This window comes from Pleurodeles waltl, chromosome 2_2 (assembly GCF_031143425.1).
Source record: "Pleurodeles waltl isolate 20211129_DDA chromosome 2_2, aPleWal1.hap1.20221129, whole genome shotgun sequence".
Lineage (NCBI taxonomy): Eukaryota > Metazoa > Chordata > Amphibia > Caudata > Salamandridae > Pleurodeles > Pleurodeles waltl.
This window is the reverse complement of record NC_090439.1, coordinates 1,201,882,816-1,201,903,617: the sequence shown is the minus strand read 5'-3', so window position 1 is coordinate 1,201,903,617 and position 20,802 is coordinate 1,201,882,816. Positions and strand designations below refer to the sequence as shown.

General features: G+C 47.0%; 1 protein-coding gene across 1 annotated transcript in view; it reads left to right on the top strand.

Moving 5' to 3' along the window:
- The window catches only part of LOC138279508 (vomeronasal type-2 receptor 26-like), a 225,281-nt gene that overhangs the window by 41,808 nt on the left and 162,671 nt on the right, over positions 1-20,802 (top strand). The window contains exon 3 of the mRNA XM_069219409.1: positions 11,859-12,683. Coding sequence (XP_069075510.1) covers positions 11,859-12,683 — 825 coding nt within the window. The remainder of the gene's footprint in view (positions 1-11,858; positions 12,684-20,802) is intronic.

The window sequence follows — 20,802 nt, the reverse complement described above, 5'->3', positions numbered from 1 at the left end:
TGAACCCATGTTCAAGTACTTCTGTGGGTGCTGCTTGCTTCTGCGTGGGCTTGCTGTGTTGCTGAGCACTGTGAGAAGGTAGCCTCTTTCTAGCCTTGTTACCCCCACTTTTGGCCTGTTTGTGAGTGTATGTCAGGGTGTTTGTCACTGTTTTCACTGTCTCACTGGGATCCTGATAGCCAGGCCTCAGTGCTCATAGTGAAAACACTAGGTTTTCAGTATGTTTGTTATGTGTCACTGGGGTCCTGCTGGTCAGGACCCCAGTGCTCATAGGTTTGTGGCCTATATGTATGTGTCACTGGGACCCTGTCACACAGGGCCCCAGTGCTCATAGGTGTGCATGTATATGTTCCCTGTGTGGTGCCTAACTGTCTCACTGAGGCTCTGCTAACCAGAACCTCAGTGGTTATGCTCTCTCATTACTTTCAAATTGTCACTAACAGGCTAGTGACCATTTTTACCAATTTACATTGGCTTACTGGAACACCCTTATAATTCCCTAGTATATGGTACTGAGGTACCCAGGGTATTGGGGTTCCAGGAGATCCCTATGGGCTGCAGCATTTCTTTTGCCACCCATAGGGAGCTCTGACAATTCTTACACAGGCCTGCCACTGCAGCCTGAGTGAAATAACGTCCACGTTATTTCACAGCCATTTTACACTGCACTTAAGTAACTTATAAGTCACCTATATGTCTAACCTTTACCTGGTAAATGTTAGGTGCAAAGTTACTTAGTGTGAGGGCACCCTGGCACTAGCCAAGGTGCCCCCACATTGTTCAGAGCCAATTCCCTGAACTTTGTGAGTGCGGGGACACCATTACACGCGTGCACTACATATAGGTCACTACCTATATGTAGCTTCACAATGGTAACTCCGAATATGGCCATGTAACATGTCTATGATCATGGAATTGCCCCCTCTATGCCATCCTGGCATAGTTGGCACAATCCCATGATCCCAGTGGTCTGTAGCACAGACCCTGGTACTGCCAAACTGCCCTTCCTGGGGTTTCACTGCAGCTGCTGCTGCTGCCAACCCCTCAGACAGGCATCTGCCCTCCTGGGGTCCAGCCAGGCCTGGCCCAGGATGGCAGAACAAAGAACTTCCTCTGAGAGAGGGTGTGACACCCTCTCCCTTTGGAAAATGGTGTGAAGGCAGGGGAGGAGTAGCCTCCCCCAGCCTCTGGAAATGCTTTGTTGGGCACAGAGGTGCCCAATTCTGCATAAGCCAGTCTACACCGGTTCAGGGACCCCTTAGCCCCTGCTCTGGCGCGAAACTGGACAAAGGAAAGGGGAGTGACCACTCCCCTGACCTGCACCTCCCCTGGGAGGTGTCCAGAGCTCCTCCAGTGTGCTCCAGACCTCTGCCATCTTGGAAACAGAGGTGCTGCTGGCACACTGGACTGCTCTGAGTGGCCAGTGCCACCAGGTGACGTCAGAGACTCCTGCTGATAGGCTCCTTCAGGTGTTAGTAGCCTATCCTCTCTCCTAGGTAGCCAAACCCTCTTTTCTGGCTATTTAGGGTCTCTGTCTCTGGGGAAACTCTAGATAACGAATGCATGAGCTCAGCCGAGTTCCTCTGCATCTCCCTCTTCACCTTCTGATAAGGAATCGACCGCTGACCGCGCTGGAAGCCTGCAAACCTGCAACATAGTAGCAAAGACGACTACTGCAACTCTGTAACGCTGATCCTGCCGCCTTCTCGACTGTTTTCCTGCTTGTGCATGCTGTGGGGGTAGTCTGCCTCCTCTCTGCACCAGAAGCTCCGAAGAAATCTCCCGTGGGTCGACGGAATCTTCCCCCTGCAACCGCAGGCACCAAAAAGCTGCATCTCCGGTCCCTTGGGTCTCCTCTCAGCACGACGAGCGAGGTCCCCCGAATCCAGCGACACCGTCCAAGTGACCCCCACAGTCCAGTGACTCTTCAGCCCAAGTTTGGTGGAGGTAAGTCCTTGCCTCACCTCGCTGGGCTGCATTGCTGGGAACCGCGACTTTGCAAGCTTCTCCGGCCCCTGTGCACTTCCGGCGGAAATCCTTCGTGCACAGCCAAGCCTGGGTCCACGGCACTCTAACCTGCATTGCACGACTTTCTAAGTTGGTCTCCGGCGACGTGGGACTCCTTTGTGCAACTTCGGCGAGCACCGTTTCACGCATCCTCGTAGTGCCTGTTTCTGGCACTTCTCCGGGTGCTACCTGCTTCAGTGAGGGCTCTTTGTCTTGCTCGACGTCCCCTCTCTCTGCAGGTCCAATTTGCGACCTTCTGGTCCCTCCTGGGCCCCAGCAGCGTCCAAAAACGCCAAACGCACGATTTGCGTGTAGCAAGGCTTGTTGGCGTCCATCCGGCGGGAAAACACTTCTGCACGACTCTCCAAGGCGTGGGGGATCCATCCTCCAAAGGGGAAGTCTCTAGCCCTTGTCGTTCCTGCAGTATTCACAGTTCTTCAGCCTAGTAAGAGCTTCTTTGCACCAACCGCTGGCATTTCTTGGGCATCTGCCCATCTCCGAGCTGCTTGTGACTTTTGGACTTGGTCCCCTTGTTCCACAGGTACCTTCAGACAGGAATCCATCGTTGTTGCATTGCTGATTTGTGTTTTCCTTGCATTCTCCCTCTAACACGACTATTTTGTCCTTAGGGGAACTTTGGTGCACTTTACACTCACTTTTCAGGGTCTTGGGGAGGGTTATTTTTCTAACTCTCACTATTTTCTAATAGTCCCAGCGACCCTCTACAAGGTCACATAGGTTTGGGGTCCATTCGTGGTTCGCATTCCACTTCTGGAGTATATGGTTTGTGTTGCCCCTATCCCTATGTTTCCCCATTGCATCCTATTGTAACTATACATTGTTTGCACTGTTTTCTAAGACTATACTGCATATTTTTGCTATTGTGTATATATATCTTGTGTATATTTCCTATCCTCTCACTGAGGGTACACTCTAAGATACTTTGGCATATTGTCATAAAAAATAAAGTACCTTTATTTTTAGTATAACTGTGTATTGTGTTTTCTTATGATATTGTGCATATGACACTAAGTGGTACTGTAGTAGCTTCACACGTCTCCTAGTTCAGCCTAAGCTGCTCTGCTAAGCTACCATTATCTATCAGCCTAAGCTGCTAGACACCCTATACACTAATAAGGGATAACTGGGCCTGGTGCAAGGTGCAAGTACCCCTTGGTACTCACTACAAGCCAGTCCAGCCTCCTACATTGGTTGTGCAGTGGTGGGATAAGTGCTTGAGACTACTTACCACTCTTGTCATTGTACTTTTCATAAGAGAAAAATATACAAAACAAGGTCAGTGTATATACACATAGCCAAAAAGTTTTGCATTTCCTCTTTTCACTCTTTTCTAAGTGCTGAAAAGTACTTCTAAACTTTCAAAAAGTTCTTAAAAGTTTAAAAAGTTTTTTTCTGTCTTTCCAAAAAGTTCTGAAAACTTTTTTCTCTTTGTCTATCACTTTAACTCTCTCTAAAAAATGTCTGGCACAGGCCAAAAAGTTGAACTGTCCAAACTTGCATATGATCACCTTAGCTGGAAAGGAGCAAGGAGTCTCTGCATAGAGAGAGGTTTGAGTGTAGGGAAGAATCCTTCCTTAGAACTGTTAATTAATATGCTTAGAGTACAGGATAAGGCCATAAGTGCCCAATCTGTAGAAAAAGTAGCTAATGGTTCTCAATCTGATCCAGGGACTCCCCCAGGAAAAGGTTCAGGAAAGAAACTTCTCAGCCTGCCCATTACTAGACAGTCTAGCATAGTTGGTACAGAGGTTGAATCACATCATACTGATGATGTGCTCTCACATTATACTGGTAGCCAAGCTGTTAGGGTGCCCTTGGTAAGGGACAGGTCTCCTTCTGTTCATTCCCATCATACCTCTGTATCTAGAAATGTCCCTCCCACCCACCCTGATGACAGATTGTTAGAAAGGGAGCTCAATAGATTGAGAGTGGAGCAAACCAGACTGAAGCTCAAGAAGCAACAGCTGGATTTGGATAGACAGTCTTTAGAAATAGAGAGGGAAAGACAGAAAATGGGTTTAGATACCCATGGTGGCAGCAGCAGTATTCCCCATAGTCATCCTGCAAAAGAGCATGATTCCAGGAATCTGCATAAGATAGTTCCCCCTTACAAGGAGGGGGATGACATTAACAAGTGGTTTGCTGCACTTGAGAGGGCCTGTGCTGTACAGGATGTCCCTCAAAAGCAGTGGGCTGCTATCCTATGGCTATCATTTACTGGAAAAGGTAGGGATAGGCTCCTTACTGTAAAAGAAAATGATGCTAACAATTTCCAAGTTCTTAAGAATGCACTCCTGGATGGTTATGGCTTAACCACTGAACAGTACAGGATCAAGTTCAGAGATACCAAAAAGGAGTCTTCACAAGACTGGGTTGATTTCATTGACCAGGCAGTGAAGGCCTTGGAGGGGTGGTTACATGGCAGTAAAGTTACTGATTATGACAGCCTGTATAACTTGATCCTGAGAGAGCATATTCTTAATAATTGTGTGTCTGATTTGTTGCACCAGTACTTGGTGGACTCTGATCTGACCTCTCCCCAAGAATTGGGAAAGAAGGCAGACAAATGGGTCAGAACAAGAGTGAACAGAAAAGTTCATACAGGGGGTGACAAAGATGGCAATAAGAAGAAAGATGGTGAAAAATCTCAAGATAAGCATGGGGATAAGGGTAAAACCAAAGATCCCACTTCAAATCTTAAACACTCTTCAGAGGGTGGGGATAAAACAAAGTCTTCCTCTTCTTCCCAACCTGCACACATTAAAAAGCCTTGGTGCTTTGTGTGTAAAAACAGAGGCCATAGGCCAGGGGATAAGTCCTGTCCAGGTAAACCCCCTGAGCCTACCACCACTAATACATCAAGCTCTAGTGCCCCTAGCAGTAGTGGTACTAGTGGTGGGACTGCTGGCAACAGTCAAGCAAAGGGTGTAGTTGGGTTCACTTATGGGTCCATAGTGGAAACTGATGTAATCAGTCCCAAGACAGTTTCTGTCACACCTAGTGGCATTGGCCTTGCCACACTGGCTGCTTGTCCCCTTACAATGGATAAGTACAGGCAGACAGTTTCAATAAATGGTGTTGAGGCCTTGGCCTACAGGGACACAGGTGCCAGTTTCACTTTGGTGACTGAAAACCTAGTGCCTCCTGAACAACACATCATTGGACAACAGTATAAGATTATTGATGTCCATAACTCCACTAAGTTTCTTCCCTTAGCTATAATTCAGTTTAGTTGGGGTGGAGTTACTGGCCCTAAGCAGGTGGTGGTATCACCTAGCTTACCTGTAGACTGTCTCTTAGGTAATGACCTAGAGGCCTCAGGTTGGGCTGATGTAGAGTTTTATGCCCATGCAGCCATGCTGGGCATCCCTGAGGAATTGTTCCCTCTCATTTCAAGTGAAATGAAAAAGCAAAGGAGAGAAGGCCTGAAAACTCAGGATCCCTCTCCATCAACAGGTAAAAAGGGTATCACAGTATCCCCTAACCACCCTATCATTCAGGATACTATTCCTGTGGTGGGAGAAACCTCTCCTGGGGTGGCACCTGTTCCAAGGGAATCATCAGCTGGCAAAGCTGGACTCCCTGAGGTGGAAGTACCTCTCTGTGGGATAACTAACATTGGTGAGAAAAAGAGCACCATTTTAGTTAACATGGAGCATCCCTCCAACCCTCCCAGAGAAACTTTAGTGCAGAAACTCTGCACTGCCTCACAACACTTAGGACAGCATCCCTGCCCTAGTGTGGAGCTGATAGGACAGCATCCCTGCCCTGCTCCAACTCAAGAGAAACAGCATCCCTGTTCTCTCTTCCAGCCAGATGGACAAAGTTTTTGCCCAGCTATGGCTTTTCTGAGACAGCATCCCTGTCTGGCATTTCCATCACTACAAATAGGTTCAGTGGACAATTCCCACTGCTCTAAACTAAAACTTACTGATAGAAACTCTGAAAATACATCTTCACATTGTTGCTTAGCTAAAAAACTTCAAACAGGGTGGTTTACATCCCCACAGGGAAGTAACCATATAGTGGATGATAAAGGGAGTAACCAGTCTATTGCAGAGCTACTCTCTACTTATCACCACTTAGACAATAAAGTCTCAACTGGCCAAGGTTAGCCTTATTGTCCTTCGTTTGGGGGGGGGTTGTGTGAGAAGGTAGCCTCTTTCTAGCCTTGTTACCCCCACTTTTGGCCTGTTTGTGAGTGTATGTCAGGGTGTTTGTCACTGTTTTCACTGTCTCACTGGGATCCTGATAGCCAGGCCTCAGTGCTCATAGTGAAAACACTAGGTTTTCAGTATGTTTGTTATGTGTCACTGGGGTCCTGCTGGTCAGGACCCCAGTGCTCATAGGTTTGTGGCCTATATGTATGTGTCACTGGGACCCTGTCACACAGGGCCCCAGTGCTCATAGGTGTGCATGTATATGTTCCCTGTGTGGTGCCTAACTGTCTCACTGAGGCTCTGCTAACCAGAACCTCAGTGGTTATGCTCTCTCATTACTTTCAAATTGTCACTAACAGGCTAGTGACCATTTTTACCAATTTACATTGGCTTACTGGAACACCCTTATAATTCCCTAGTATATGGTACTGAGGTACCCAGGGTATTGGGGTTCCAGGAGATCCCTATGGGCTGCAGCATTTCTTTTGCCACCCATAGGGAGCTCTGACAATTCTTACACAGGCCTGCCACTGCAGCCTGAGTGAAATAACGTCCACGTTATTTCACAGCCATTTTACACTGCACTTAAGTAACTTATAAGTCACCTATATGTCTAACCTTTACCTGGTAAATGTTAGGTGCAAAGTTACTTAGTGTGAGGGCACCCTGGCACTAGCCAAGGTGCCCCCACATTGTTCAGAGCCAATTCCCTGAACTTTGTGAGTGCGGGGACACCATTACACGCGTGCACTACATATAGGTCACTACCTATATGTAGCTTCACAATGGTAACTCCGAATATGGCCATGTAACATGTCTATGATCATGGAATTGCCCCCTCTATGCCATCCTGGCATAGTTGGCACAATCCCATGATCCCAGTGGTCTGTAGCACAGACCCTGGTACTGCCAAACTGCCCTTCCTGGGGTTTCACTGCAGCTGCTGCTGCTGCCAACCCCTCAGACAGGCATCTGCCCTCCTGGGGTCCAGCCAGGCCTGGCCCAGGATGGCAGAACAAAGAACTTCCTCTGAGAGAGGGTGTGACACCCTCTCCCTTTGGAAAATGGTGTGAAGGCAGGGGAGGAGTAGCCTCCCCCAGCCTCTGGAAATGCTTTGTTGGGCACAGAGGTGCCCAATTCTGCATAAGCCAGTCTACACCGGTTCAGGGACCCCTTAGCCCCTGCTCTGGCGCGAAACTGGACAAAGGAAAGGGGAGTGACCACTCCCCTGACCTGCACCTCCCCTGGGAGGTGTCCAGAGCTCCTCCAGTGTGCTCCAGACCTCTGCCATCTTGGAAACAGAGGTGCTGCTGGCACACTGGACTGCTCTGAGTGGCCAGTGCCACCAGGTGACGTCAGAGACTCCTGCTGATAGGCTCCTTCAGGTGTTAGTAGCCTATCCTCTCTCCTAGGTAGCCAAACCCTCTTTTCTGGCTATTTAGGGTCTCTGTCTCTGGGGAAACTCTAGATAACGAATGCATGAGCTCAGCCGAGTTCCTCTGCATCTCCCTCTTCACCTTCTGATAAGGAATCGACCGCTGACCGCGCTGGAAGCCTGCAAACCTGCAACATAGTAGCAAAGACGACTACTGCAACTCTGTAACGCTGATCCTGCCGCCTTCTCGACTGTTTTCCTGCTTGTGCATGCTGTGGGGGTAGTCTGCCTCCTCTCTGCACCAGAAGCTCCGAAGAAATCTCCCGTGGGTCGACGGAATCTTCCCCCTGCAACCGCAGGCACCAAAAAGCTGCATCTCCGGTCCCTTGGGTCTCCTCTCAGCACGACGAGCGAGGTCCCCCGAATCCAGCGACACCGTCCAAGTGACCCCCACAGTCCAGTGACTCTTCAGCCCAAGTTTGGTGGAGGTAAGTCCTTGCCTCACCTCGCTGGGCTGCATTGCTGGGAACCGCGACTTTGCAAGCTTCTCCGGCCCCTGTGCACTTCCGGCGGAAATCCTTCGTGCACAGCCAAGCCTGGGTCCACGGCACTCTAACCTGCATTGCACGACTTTCTAAGTTGGTCTCCGGCGACGTGGGACTCCTTTGTGCAACTTCGGCGAGCACCGTTTCACGCATCCTCGTAGTGCCTGTTTCTGGCACTTCTCCGGGTGCTACCTGCTTCAGTGAGGGCTCTTTGTCTTGCTCGACGTCCCCTCTCTCTGCAGGTCCAATTTGCGACCTTCTGGTCCCTCCTGGGCCCCAGCAGCGTCCAAAAACGCCAAACGCACGATTTGCGTGTAGCAAGGCTTGTTGGCGTCCATCCGGCGGGAAAACACTTCTGCACGACTCTCCAAGGCGTGGGGGATCCATCCTCCAAAGGGGAAGTCTCTAGCCCTTGTCGTTCCTGCAGTATTCACAGTTCTTCAGCCTAGTAAGAGCTTCTTTGCACCAACCGCTGGCATTTCTTGGGCATCTGCCCATCTCCGAGCTGCTTGTGACTTTTGGACTTGGTCCCCTTGTTCCACAGGTACCTTCAGACAGGAATCCATCGTTGTTGCATTGCTGATTTGTGTTTTCCTTGCATTCTCCCTCTAACACGACTATTTTGTCCTTAGGGGAACTTTGGTGCACTTTACACTCACTTTTCAGGGTCTTGGGGAGGGTTATTTTTCTAACTCTCACTATTTTCTAATAGTCCCAGCGACCCTCTACAAGGTCACATAGGTTTGGGGTCCATTCGTGGTTCGCATTCCACTTCTGGAGTATATGGTTTGTGTTGCCCCTATCCCTATGTTTCCCCATTGCATCCTATTGTAACTATACATTGTTTGCACTGTTTTCTAAGACTATACTGCATATTTTTGCTATTGTGTATATATATCTTGTGTATATTTCCTATCCTCTCACTGAGGGTACACTCTAAGATACTTTGGCATATTGTCATAAAAAATAAAGTACCTTTATTTTTAGTATAACTGTGTATTGTGTTTTCTTATGATATTGTGCATATGACACTAAGTGGTACTGTAGTAGCTTCACACGTCTCCTAGTTCAGCCTAAGCTGCTCTGCTAAGCTACCATTATCTATCAGCCTAAGCTGCTAGACACCCTATACACTAATAAGGGATAACTGGGCCTGGTGCAAGGTGCAAGTACCCCTTGGTACTCACTACAAGCCAGTCCAGCCTCCTACAAGCACCCCCTCTGTCTCCTCCTCAAGGGGCGACCTCCTGGTCCTTCCTCGGCCCAGGCAGACCTATTTTCTTCAACCACAACCTTTGCAGCTAGCAAGGCTTCTTTGTGTTTTTGCTGCAAGGAAACAATTCTGCATCCTCAAGCACGCCGTGGGACATCTTCTGTGCAAAGGAGACATTCCTGGCATCTTTCATTGTTGCAGAATCTTCAGCTTCTTCCACTCAGAGGCAGCCATTTTACACCTTCATCTGGGTTTTAGTGGGCTCCTGTCCCCCCTGGACACTTTTGTGACTCTTGGACTTGGTCCCCTTCCTTTACAGGTCCCCAGGTCCAGGAATCTGTCTTCAGTGCTTTGCAGTCTGTCGGGTCTTTGCAGAATCTCCTGTCACAACTTTAGAGTGTTTCTGTGGAAGTAGGGTAACTTCACTACTACTTTTCAGGGTCTTGGGGTGGGGTATCTTGGACACCCTTAGTGTTTTCTTACACTCCCAGCAACCCTCTACACACTACACTAGGCCTGGGGTCCCTTCGTGGTTCGCATTCCACTTTCTTAGCATATGGTTTGTGTTGCCCCTCGGCTTGCTGCATCCTACTGTATTCTACAGTGTTTGCACTACTTTTCTAACTGTTTACTTACCTGATTTTGGTTTGTGTGTATATTTTGTGTATTTTGCTTACCTCCTAAGGGAGTATATCCTCTGAGATATTTTTGGCACATTGTGACTAAAATGACGTACCTTTATTTTTAGTAACTCTGAGTATTGTGATTCTTATGATATAGTGTTATATCATATAAGTGGTATAGTAGGAGCTTTGCATGTCTCCTAGTTCAGTCTAAGCTGCTCTGCTATAGCTACCTTTTTCAGCCTAAGCTGCTAGAACACTACTAATCTATTAATAAGGGATAACTGGACCTGGCACAAGATGTAAGTACCATCAGGTACCCACTATAAGCCAGGCCAGCCTCCTACAGATGTGGGCTGGTGAGGGGCTGAAGATGCAGGGACAGGGGTGGGATTGAGGTATGGGTAAAAGCAAAATAGACAGGAACAGCAAAGAGGGATTAAAGAGTAACAGACAGGAAGGAATTAAATAAATAGGGCGTGATTTAGAATTTGGTGAAGGGGGTTAATCCATTCCAAATGTGACGGATATCCCATCCGCCGAATTACAATTCCGTTATAGGTTATGAAATTTGTAATGCAGCGGACAGGATATCCGTCACGCTTATGATGGAATAATCCCTCTTTCAAACTCTAAACCAGGCCCATAGTACCTGAATCACAGTGTGAGCAGTGGATGGACAGTGCAGGGACACTAATCAAACTAAATTGATCTGCGCTTGATCCAAACGCCACAGAAAGAAACAAAAGTGACTCATGGCAAGCGCTGCTCCATTAGAATACAGTAGTGAAGAGTGACGGTCGTGCCAATGAATAGCAAGCAAAGGGTGGGTTCCAAGCCCATTAATGAACACAGAAGTCTTGCAAGCAAGAGCTCAAGCACAAGCTGATGGTCAAACAGGCTCGATTAAAAAACGAGTAGTATGTTTAGCACTGCACATGTCCATCCACTACCACTGGTATTCCAGCACTCTCCCGTAGAAAACAATGGAGGTAGGACCCTAAAAGAATAACCCTAAGCTAATAATGGTAAACTAAAGTATTTTAAATAGTTAAATTATAAATCCATAGAAATGAATTAAAAAATATATAAAAAGTGTACATATTTTATATTTAATACACTAATTTAAATGATAAATGCACATTAAAATATTTATTTTCCTTTTGGTGGGTCTCTTTTTACTGCGAATTAAAAAAAAAATATTCAAAATATTTCCCTAGTTCAATGGAATATGACGTAGAAATAAAATTATTTTCTGACTTTAAAATGAAAAACATCTCACCTTAAAAATATTTTTATGTGTATTAATCATTATTGAGAGTGGTGTAAATTTAATGAACATTGTTTAGCTATCATTAATAAAATGTATTGTTTCATTATTGAATTCAATATTAACATATTGTATATACAACTAATAAATATGTTCAATAAGTGTCCAGGGGGGACAGGAGCCCAATATGTATCTATATATTTATTACAATAATAGATGTTTATTTATATTTATAACTATTTTAAATTATTTAATTTCACTCAACATTATTTCCTATGGGGTTTTATTTTAAGTCCCTCCGTCCATTATTTGCTGGTGGAGGATGTTGTACGAACAATTCTTGGCCATGTACTATGGTGGACTCACTACTGTTGTTTGTTTTTACAAGTTACTTGCACTTGACGTTTTTGAATAGGAAATAAATTGTAAACTTACTCAGAAGTGTAAAGTTACTTACAAGTGTAAGTTATTTTTTATTAATCTGGGCCTAAATAAGGCCCTAATGTATCCAACACACCATGATATTATATTCATGGTTTCAGCCCAGTTTATTCAGATTTTCTTTTTTGACAACTACACCTTTCTTTCTCAGTGTTGACAAATTTAATCTCACTGTTCTTGCCTCATTTCTTTCTTCTTTGCAGATCAGTTATGGGGCTCAGGACCCAGTACTCAGTGACAGACTGAGATTTCCATCTTTTTACCGGACCGTCCCAAGCGAGCTCTCCTTCTTCATTGGAGTTACTCAGTTGTTGAGACATTTCGGGTGGACCTGGGTGGGGATCCTGACAACGGATGATGACAGCGGGGAGCTAGCGCTGCGAGAACTGAGAGAGGTGATTGGCCAGGTCGGAGGCTGCATCGACTTTTTCCACATGATTCCCCCTTACCTCTCTAGCGCTGACCCCCTGAACCTGGGTAGAGTCATAGAGACTGTGAGGGCATCAACGGCACAGGTCATCATTCTCTACTGCAGTTCACTAAATGCTATTCATTATTTCTCCTACTCTAAATGGAAAACACTGCCTCCTAAAACTTGGATTTTGTCATTGGCTATATCTAATTTTTTCGAGTTTGAGTTCACCTCAAATTTATTTAATGGAAGTCTGTCATTTTTAATCCAAAAAGAAGAAATTAAGGGATTTAAAGATTTTCTCCATGATGTTACCCCAGCAAAGTTTCCAAGTGATACAGCCCTGGAAAATCTATGGGAGATAAATTTTCTGTGTCTTCTAATGGATAAAAAAAATATCAATGACCCAGACGATCCATCTGATGATTATTGTTCAGGAAAAGAGACATTTGAAATGTTGAAAGGATATAAGAACATCAACTATAGTCAGATATATTCGATTCATACTGCTGCCTACTTATTGACACACGCGTTACATAACATGTATTCATCTGATCCCAGACCAGGATCAGGAGGTGCTGCTTGGAGCTTAATGAAGGAACAAAAGCCGTGGAAGGTAAAGTGCATCACATGCAAAATGGAGACAGAGATGCGACTCCTACCCTTTTAGGTCTCATGTTAACCAAGACCTTTTGGATATATAACAATTACACATGTAATATACTTGTTTCCAAATAGTTCTCTTCATCTATTGGTACGTTGTTGTGTCTTTCACATTTGTATTCTGACCACTACAGCATGGGGTAGTGGGCCAGCCCAGTTTACCCATTGGTTAACCTCACTGTGAGTGGCGGCATCTTGCCCTCTCAAGAGGAGCACATCTGCACACAAAATAGCGCTCGCTATGCTAGTGATCACAATAGCAGTGCGTGCTTTTTGAGCAGCAGACTAGTGAATTTACTGAAGCATAGCTGCCAAGTTTTCTGATAGCTTATGTGTGTCATTTGCATGGTTTCAAGGCACTTATCAGTGACATTCAACTGCTGAATGTGTCACACAAAGGACCAGATGTCCATAGATTTAGGTTTGCAATTTCCTAATTGAAAAAGTTTGGGATTCACAATTAGGAAATCACAAATATTCATGTACCAATGTGTCTTTAACACATTGTGCAAGTGACAGTGGGTTGCAAATAGACCTATCTCATTAATATTCATGAGGTAAGTCTAACTTTGCAACCCATTGTGAATTGCAAGAATCATGGGGATGGTGGCTTGCTGAGATCAGCAGCCCACCATGAGTGTGATTGATTTTTCAATAAAGCTTTTTTTTTAATGCAGCCAATTTTCCTCACATTCCAGGTTTTCACATTGATGGGTTAGTGCATTCTGTGAGTCGTGGTGATATGATTAGCCTGTAGTATCTGTGCCTTTGCCAAACGCTGTGTGGGCAGTTGGGCTGTGTGGGGTGTTGGCATGTAGGAGAGGAACATTAGGAAATTGGTAGGTAGGTGTTGTGGGACATTCAGTTACTTAAGGAGTATTTGGATGGTGATGAAGCATGAAGGACACGACAATTTTGTGACATGGATGCTGTGGGTAATTACCAGACTCCAGTCCCCCAGGTATTCCAGTCAGGCCCTCTGGATGCAGTATGCCCAAGACCTTCTCCTCCCAAGATGTGAACTGTGAGGGAGGAGGTGGGGCCGACTGCCAGTCTTCTACACAGCTATCAGGTATCTAGATGTCATGGAATGCACCTTCCCCCATAGGTCATTCCATCTCTTCCTGATGTTGTCCCTTGTGCATGGATTGCTGCCCACTGAATTGACACTGTTGACTATTCTTTGCCAATGGATGTTTTTTGGGACTGTGCTCCGTACAGTTCTGGTTCTACTCTGACAATTTCAAACACCATGACCCTCAGCTCATCGTCTGTGAAACATGGGTGCTTTTGGGGGGGGGGCATACTTGTCTTTGTGGGGACGTTGTGGGGAATGTTTTGTATGGAAGGGTGCAGTGTAGGGTGCTTGCAGGGGTGTGGGTGGAGTGCTGTGTGATGAATGGGCTGTTGTCGTGGAATGTGTATGGCTGTTTTATGTGTATTGTGTTTGTTGTGCTGGTGTGTAATGTGTGTGATGTGAGTGTGCATATAGTGTTAGGATGCTCTCGCTGTGGATGTGCCTGCTCTCTGTTTCTCAGTATTGCGTTGTAGTCTAAAAGGATTGTGGGTTGTGTGGGGGTGTGTTATATGGTAGTGTGTGCTATATAGTGGTGTGTACGGGTGTGTCAGGTGTGAAGGGTGGGTTAGGACGGATTTTCAGTTTTAGCAAGGGCATGATGTGCATGTTGCCATAGGTTTATAGGTGAACAGATGGAAGGCTGAAGTTGTGGTACCTTACATGGAATATGGTATAGGAGAGAGTTTTGACATGAAGGGATGTAGTTAAGTGACATATTGTGACATGAAGTAGGATATGTAGTATTCCATATGGGATACCCTAGCCATGAGATGTGTTACTACAGTTCTGCAAGTTTTTATATGTGTGTGTGAAGAATGTGATGACCCTCTCTCTCCCGCTTTATCTCTCATTCCCTCTCACTCTATTTGTGTGTATCAGCAGGTGAAGGAGACAGGGCACAGGTGATTGGGGATGCTGTTGGCCACTGTACCTTGAGTGCTGAGTCCACTGACAGTGAGGAACCCATTGGCCATGAGGGCGAGGGGAGTGCCACGGGGGAGACCAGACATACCACTTCATCATCTTCAGAAGCCTCCTCCAGTGGAAACTCCCTGGTGGTGGCGGACCCTTCAGGGACCACCCCAGCACCATCTTTGTCCACCACCCCCCTTTCTAACACCACCCTCCTGGTGGATCACCCAGAAGGGTGGGTGCCTCCTTTGCGCAAGCACCTCAGTCCCTGCCCCAGTCAGCCCTGCTGCCCTCAGTGAGAAGGCTATTGACTTCCTGAGGTCAATCTCTGTCTGTCAGTCGACCATCATGAATTGCATCCAGGGACTTTCAACTCAAGTCCAGCAGAGTAATGTGTTTCTGGGGGGCATTCACAGTGCACTGGCTGGCCTACAAAGATCTCTTCAGGCTCTGGCCTCCACACTGACGCCAGCCAGTGACCCTTTGTCTTCTGTCCCCCCTCCACCTTCCTTCTTCCCCAACACAGCCAAAACACACAGACTGACAAGCATGCATCCACCGCAACATCCAAGGGTAGCGCTGACAAACACAAGCACCACAAGATCTACCACTGGCATGCACACAAACAACACCCACCTGCTGTCACAGCAACAGCCACTACCTGGCCTGTCACCCCCACCAACCCCTGACATACCTGCACTCATCACACCTACATTCACCGATACAGCCACAAAACCTATCTTACCCAGTCATCACAACAGCAGACCCTCAGACATCCACCCCAGTCACCACATCCATAGCCACCACAACTACTGACATGCCTACATGCTGCACATCCATCATACCTGCAGTCACCACCCCAACAGACAGTCACCCATCCACCACAACATCTCCCTGCACCTCCATTTCCCTCCCCCCAAGACGCATAAACACCCACACTCACCCACCCAACAAACACCCAGCACCAATGTTCCCTCTAATTTTTTTCCACTGTGTGCGGCAGTGTGCGGTCTCTGTGCGCTGCAGCCAAGGATACGTGCGCCAAGAAATTGACCATTCACGCGTGCGCAGCGCATAACTAGCCAAGATCTTTGGCAGTAGCCTCTCCATACCACTAAAGCAAAAAAGGGATTTCATTGCTCCATGCAATAGGGCATCAAGGCAGTTTTGTGACCTGGTTGCACACCCCAAGGACATGACCTGTTAAGTGCCACCTACACCCCAGTTAGAGAAAACAGAAATCAGGAGGTTGAACCATTATGAAACTTTAATGAATACTCTCAGAGTGCTGCAGAGGACCCCGCACATCAAATACAGCCAGTTGTACATTTGGTTAACATTTACAGTTTGATGAACACACTGCTGATGAATGCCATGATGCCCCTGCCAAGATACAGGCTGAGAAATGTTCCTACCCCACCCACACACGGACTGTAGGAGAAGCCGCATCAGAGTTTAGACAAGTCAGGTGCCAACGTTAGATGTGTGACATGTTTGTTTTTCTCGCCGGTCCTTGCCATTTTTCCAGTGCTGATAAACTCGGTCTAAATCAACTTTCCCATTTGAGAGGTAAGCCTTTGTCCTCATCAACATATCTAGGTGACTCTCCTCTAGTCTGTTTCTTAATTTGGACTTGATTGAGTTCATGAGGCTGAATCCTCGTTCGCAGTCTGCACTTGAAGCCTGGAAAATTGCACAGATATCAACAACCTTCTTATACTTCTCAACAAGTCTTTGTACATTCTCAGTCCCAAAATCAAACTGTGATTGTGTTGTTACTGTATGGAAATCAAAGCTTGTCCATTCCTTCAATTCATCTTCTGGGAACCTTCTTTCCGTGTGCTCACAAAGAAGTTTAATGAAAGATAACATTGGCTCACTATCATACTCTCGGTCCTCTCTGCACAAAGCCATCAGATCTCTTACTGTGTCGCTCCAAAAGACAGTGTCGCCCAAGTACTGTTCCTTTATTTGGGTAATTTTTTCTCTTGCATACTGTACAGCTTCAACGGTGGTCAAAGAGCTTTTCTGAACCAACTTGCACAAAGATGCAAGTTCACCCAGAATGTCATTTAGTGCTGCAAAGGAAATATGGTAGTTTGAATCCGATAGTTTTTTGTAGCAATATTTAGCAATTGGGTCATTCTCCTCAACTCTTTCATGATCAAAGTATTTGAGAGCAACCTCATAATTACGCAAGAGTGCAGCAACAGCAAAATGCCTTGAAAGCCACCGCACCTCATTGAGTGACCGAAAGGAGACCGCTTCACATTCAGTGACCAAAGCAATTTCGTCCAGCTTGGACTTTCTTAAAGGTGAGCGGGAGAACACAGTGTAGACATGTAGGAGGCTGGACTGGCTTGTAGTGAGTACCAAGGGGTATTGCACCTTGCACCAGGCCCAGTTATCCCTTATTAGTGTATAGGGTGTCTAGCAGCTTAGGCTGATAGATAATGGTAGCTTAGCAGAGCAGCTTAGGCTGAACTAGGAGACGTGTGAAGCTACTACAGTACCACTTAGTGTCATATGCACAATATCATAAGAAAACACAATACACAGTTATACTAAAAATAAAGGTACTTTATTTTTATGACAATATGCCAAAGTATCTTAGAGTGTACCCTCAGTGAGAGGATAGGAAATATACACAAGATATATATACACAATAGCAAAAATATGCAGTATAGTCTTAGAAAACAGTGCAAACAATGTATAGTTACAATAGGATGCAATGGGGAAACATAGGGATAGGGGCAACACAAACCATATACTCCAAAAGTGGAATGCGAACCACGAATGGACCCCAAACCTATGTGACCTTGTAGAGGGTCGCTGGGACTATTAGAAAATAGTGAGAGTTAGAAAAATAACCCTCCCCAAGACCCTGAAAAGTGAGTGCAAAGTGCACTAAAGTTCCCCTAAGGACAAAATAGTCGTGTTAGAGGGAAAATGCAAGGAAAACACAAATCAGCAATGCAACAACGATGGATTCCTGACTGAGGGTACCTGTGGAACAAGGGGACCAAGTCCAAAAGTCACAAGCAGCTCGGAGATGGGAAGATGCCCAAGAAATGCCAGCGGTTGGTGCAAAGAAGCTCTTACTAGGCTGAAGAACTGTGAATACTGCAGGAACGACAAGGGCTAGAGACTTTCCCTTTGGAGGATGGATCCCCCACGGCTTGGAGAGTCGTGCAGAAGTGTTTTCCCGCTGGATGGACGCCAACAAGCCTTGCTACACGCAAATCGTGCGTTTGGCGTTTTTGGACGCTGCTGGGGCCCAGGAGGGACCAGGAGGTCGCAAATTAGACCTGCAGAGAGAAGGGACGTCGAGCAAGACAAAAAGCCCTCACTGAAGCAGGTAGCACCCGGAGAAGTGCCAGAAAGAGGCACTACGAGGATGCGTGAAACGGTGCTCGCCGAAGTTGCACAAAGGAGTCCCACGTCGCCGGAGACCAACTTAGAAAGTCGTGCAATGCAGGTTAGAGTGCCGTGGACCCAGGCTTGGCTGTGCACGAAGGATTTCCGCCGGAAGTGCACAGGGGCCGGAGTAGCTTGCAAAGTCGCGGTTCCCAGCAATGCAGCCCAGCGAGGTGAGGCAAGGACTTACCTCCACCAAACTTGGGCTGAAGAGTCATCGGACTGTGGGGGTCACTTGGACAGTGTCGCTGGATTCGAGGGACCTCGCTCGTTGTGCTGAGAGGAGACCCAAGGGACCGGTAATGCAGCTTTTTGGTGCCTGCGGTTGCAGGGGGAAGATTCCGTCGACCCACGGGAGATTTCTTCGGAGCTTCTGGTGCAGAGAGGAGGCAGACTACCCCCACAGCATGCACAAGCAGGAAAACAGTCGAGAAGGCGGCAGGATCAGCGTTACAGAGTTGCAGTAGTCGTCTTTGCTACTATGTTGCAGGTTTGCAGGCTTCCAGCGCGGTCAGCGGTCGTTTCTTTATCAGAAGGTGAAGAGGGAGATGCAGAGGAACTCGGCTGAGCTCATGCATTCGTTATCTAAAGTTTCCCCAGAGACAGAGACCCTAAATAGCCAGAAAAGAGGGTTTGGCTACCTAGGAGAGAGGAAAGGCTACTAACACCTGAAGGAGCCTATCACAAGGAGTCTCTGACGTCACCTGGTGGCACTGGCCACTCAGAGCAGTCCAGTGTGCCAGCAGCACCTCTGTTTCCAAGATGGCAGAGGTCTGGAGCACACTGGAGGAGCTCTGGACACCTCCCAGGGGAGGTGCAGGTCAGGGGAGTGGTCACTCCCCTTTCCTTTGTCCAGTTTCGCGCCAGAGCAGGGGCTAAGGGGTCCCTGAACCGGTGTAGACTGGCTTATGCAGAATTGGGCACATCTGTGCCCAACAAAGCATTTCCAGAGGCTGGGGGAGGCTACTCCTCCCCTGCCTTCACACCATTTTCCAAAGGGAGAGGGTGTCACACCCTCTCTCAGAGGAAGTTCTTTGTTCTGCCATCCTGGGCCAGGCCTGGCTGGACCCCAGGAGGGCAGCTGCCTGTCTGAGGGGTTGGCAGCAGCAGCAGCTGCAGAGAAACCCCAGGAAGGGCAGTCTGGCAGTACCAGGGTCTGTGCTACAGACCACTGGGATCATGGAATTGTACCAACAATGCCAGGATGGCATAGAGGGGGCAATTCCATGATCATAGACATGTTACATGGCCATATTCGGAGTTACCATGGTGAAGCTACATATAGGTAGTGACCTATATGTAGTGCACGCGTGTAATGGTGTCCCCGCACTCACAAAGTTCAGTGAATTGGCTCTGAACAATGTGGGGGCACCTTGGCTAGTGCCAGGGTGCCCTCACACTAAGTAACTTTGCACCTAACCTTTACCAGGTAAAGGTTAGACATATAGGTGACTTATAAGTTACTTAAGTGCAGTGTAAAATGGCTGTGAAATAACGTGGACGTTATTTCACTCAGGCTGCAGTGGCAGGCCTGTGTAAGAATTGTCAGAGCTCCCTATGGGTGGCAAAAGAAATGCTGCAGCCCATAGGGATCTCCTGGAACCCCAATACCCTGGGTACCTCAGTACCATATACTAGGGAATTATAAGGGTGTTCCAGTAAGCCAATGTAAATTGGTAAAAATGGTCACTAGCCTGTCAGTGACAATTTGGAAAGAAATGAGAGAGCATAACCACTGAGGTTCTGATTAGCAGAGCCTCAGTGAGACAGTTAGTCACTACACAGGTAACACATTCAGGCACACTTATGAGCACTGGGGCCCTGGGTTACCAGGGTCCCAGTGACACATACAACTAAAACAACATATATACAGTGAAAAATGGGGGTAACATGCCAGGCAAGATGGTACTTTCCTACACAACCCCCCCCCCAAACGAAGGACAATAAGACTAGCCATTACCTGATGAGTCTTCATTGTCTAAGTGGAAATATCTGGAGAGTCCATCTGCATTGGAGTGGCTACTCCCAGGTCTATGTTCCACTGTATAGTCCATTCCCTGTAGGGATATGGACCACCTCAACAATTTAGGATTTTCACCTTTCATTTGTTTTAGCCAAAGTAGAGGTTTGTGGTCTGTCTGAACAATGAAGTGAGTGCCAAACAGGTATGGCCTCAACTTCTTCAGAGCCCAGACCACAGCAAAGGCCTCCCTCTCAATGGCAGACCAACGCTTTTCTCTAGGGGTCAACCTTCTACTAATAAAAGCAACAGGTTGATCCTGGCCCTCAGAATTAAGTTGTGATAGGACTGCCCCTACTCCTAATTCAGATGCATCAGTTTGGACATAGAATTTTTTAGAGTAACAAGGGCTTTTCAGGACAGGTGCAGAGCACATGGCCTGCTTCAGCTCCTCAAAAGCTTTCTGACAGCTTGCTGTCCACAATACCTTTTTAGGCATTTTCTTGGATGTGAGGTCATTAAGAGGGGCTGCAATGGAGCCATAGTTCTTAATGAACCTCCTGTAATACCCAGTGAGGCCTAGGAAGGCTCTCACCTGAGTCTGAGTGGTAGGGGGAACCCAATCAATAATAGTTTGGATTTTCCCCTGAAGTGGTGCAATCTGTTCCCCACCAACAAGGTGTCCCAGATAAACCACCTTACCCT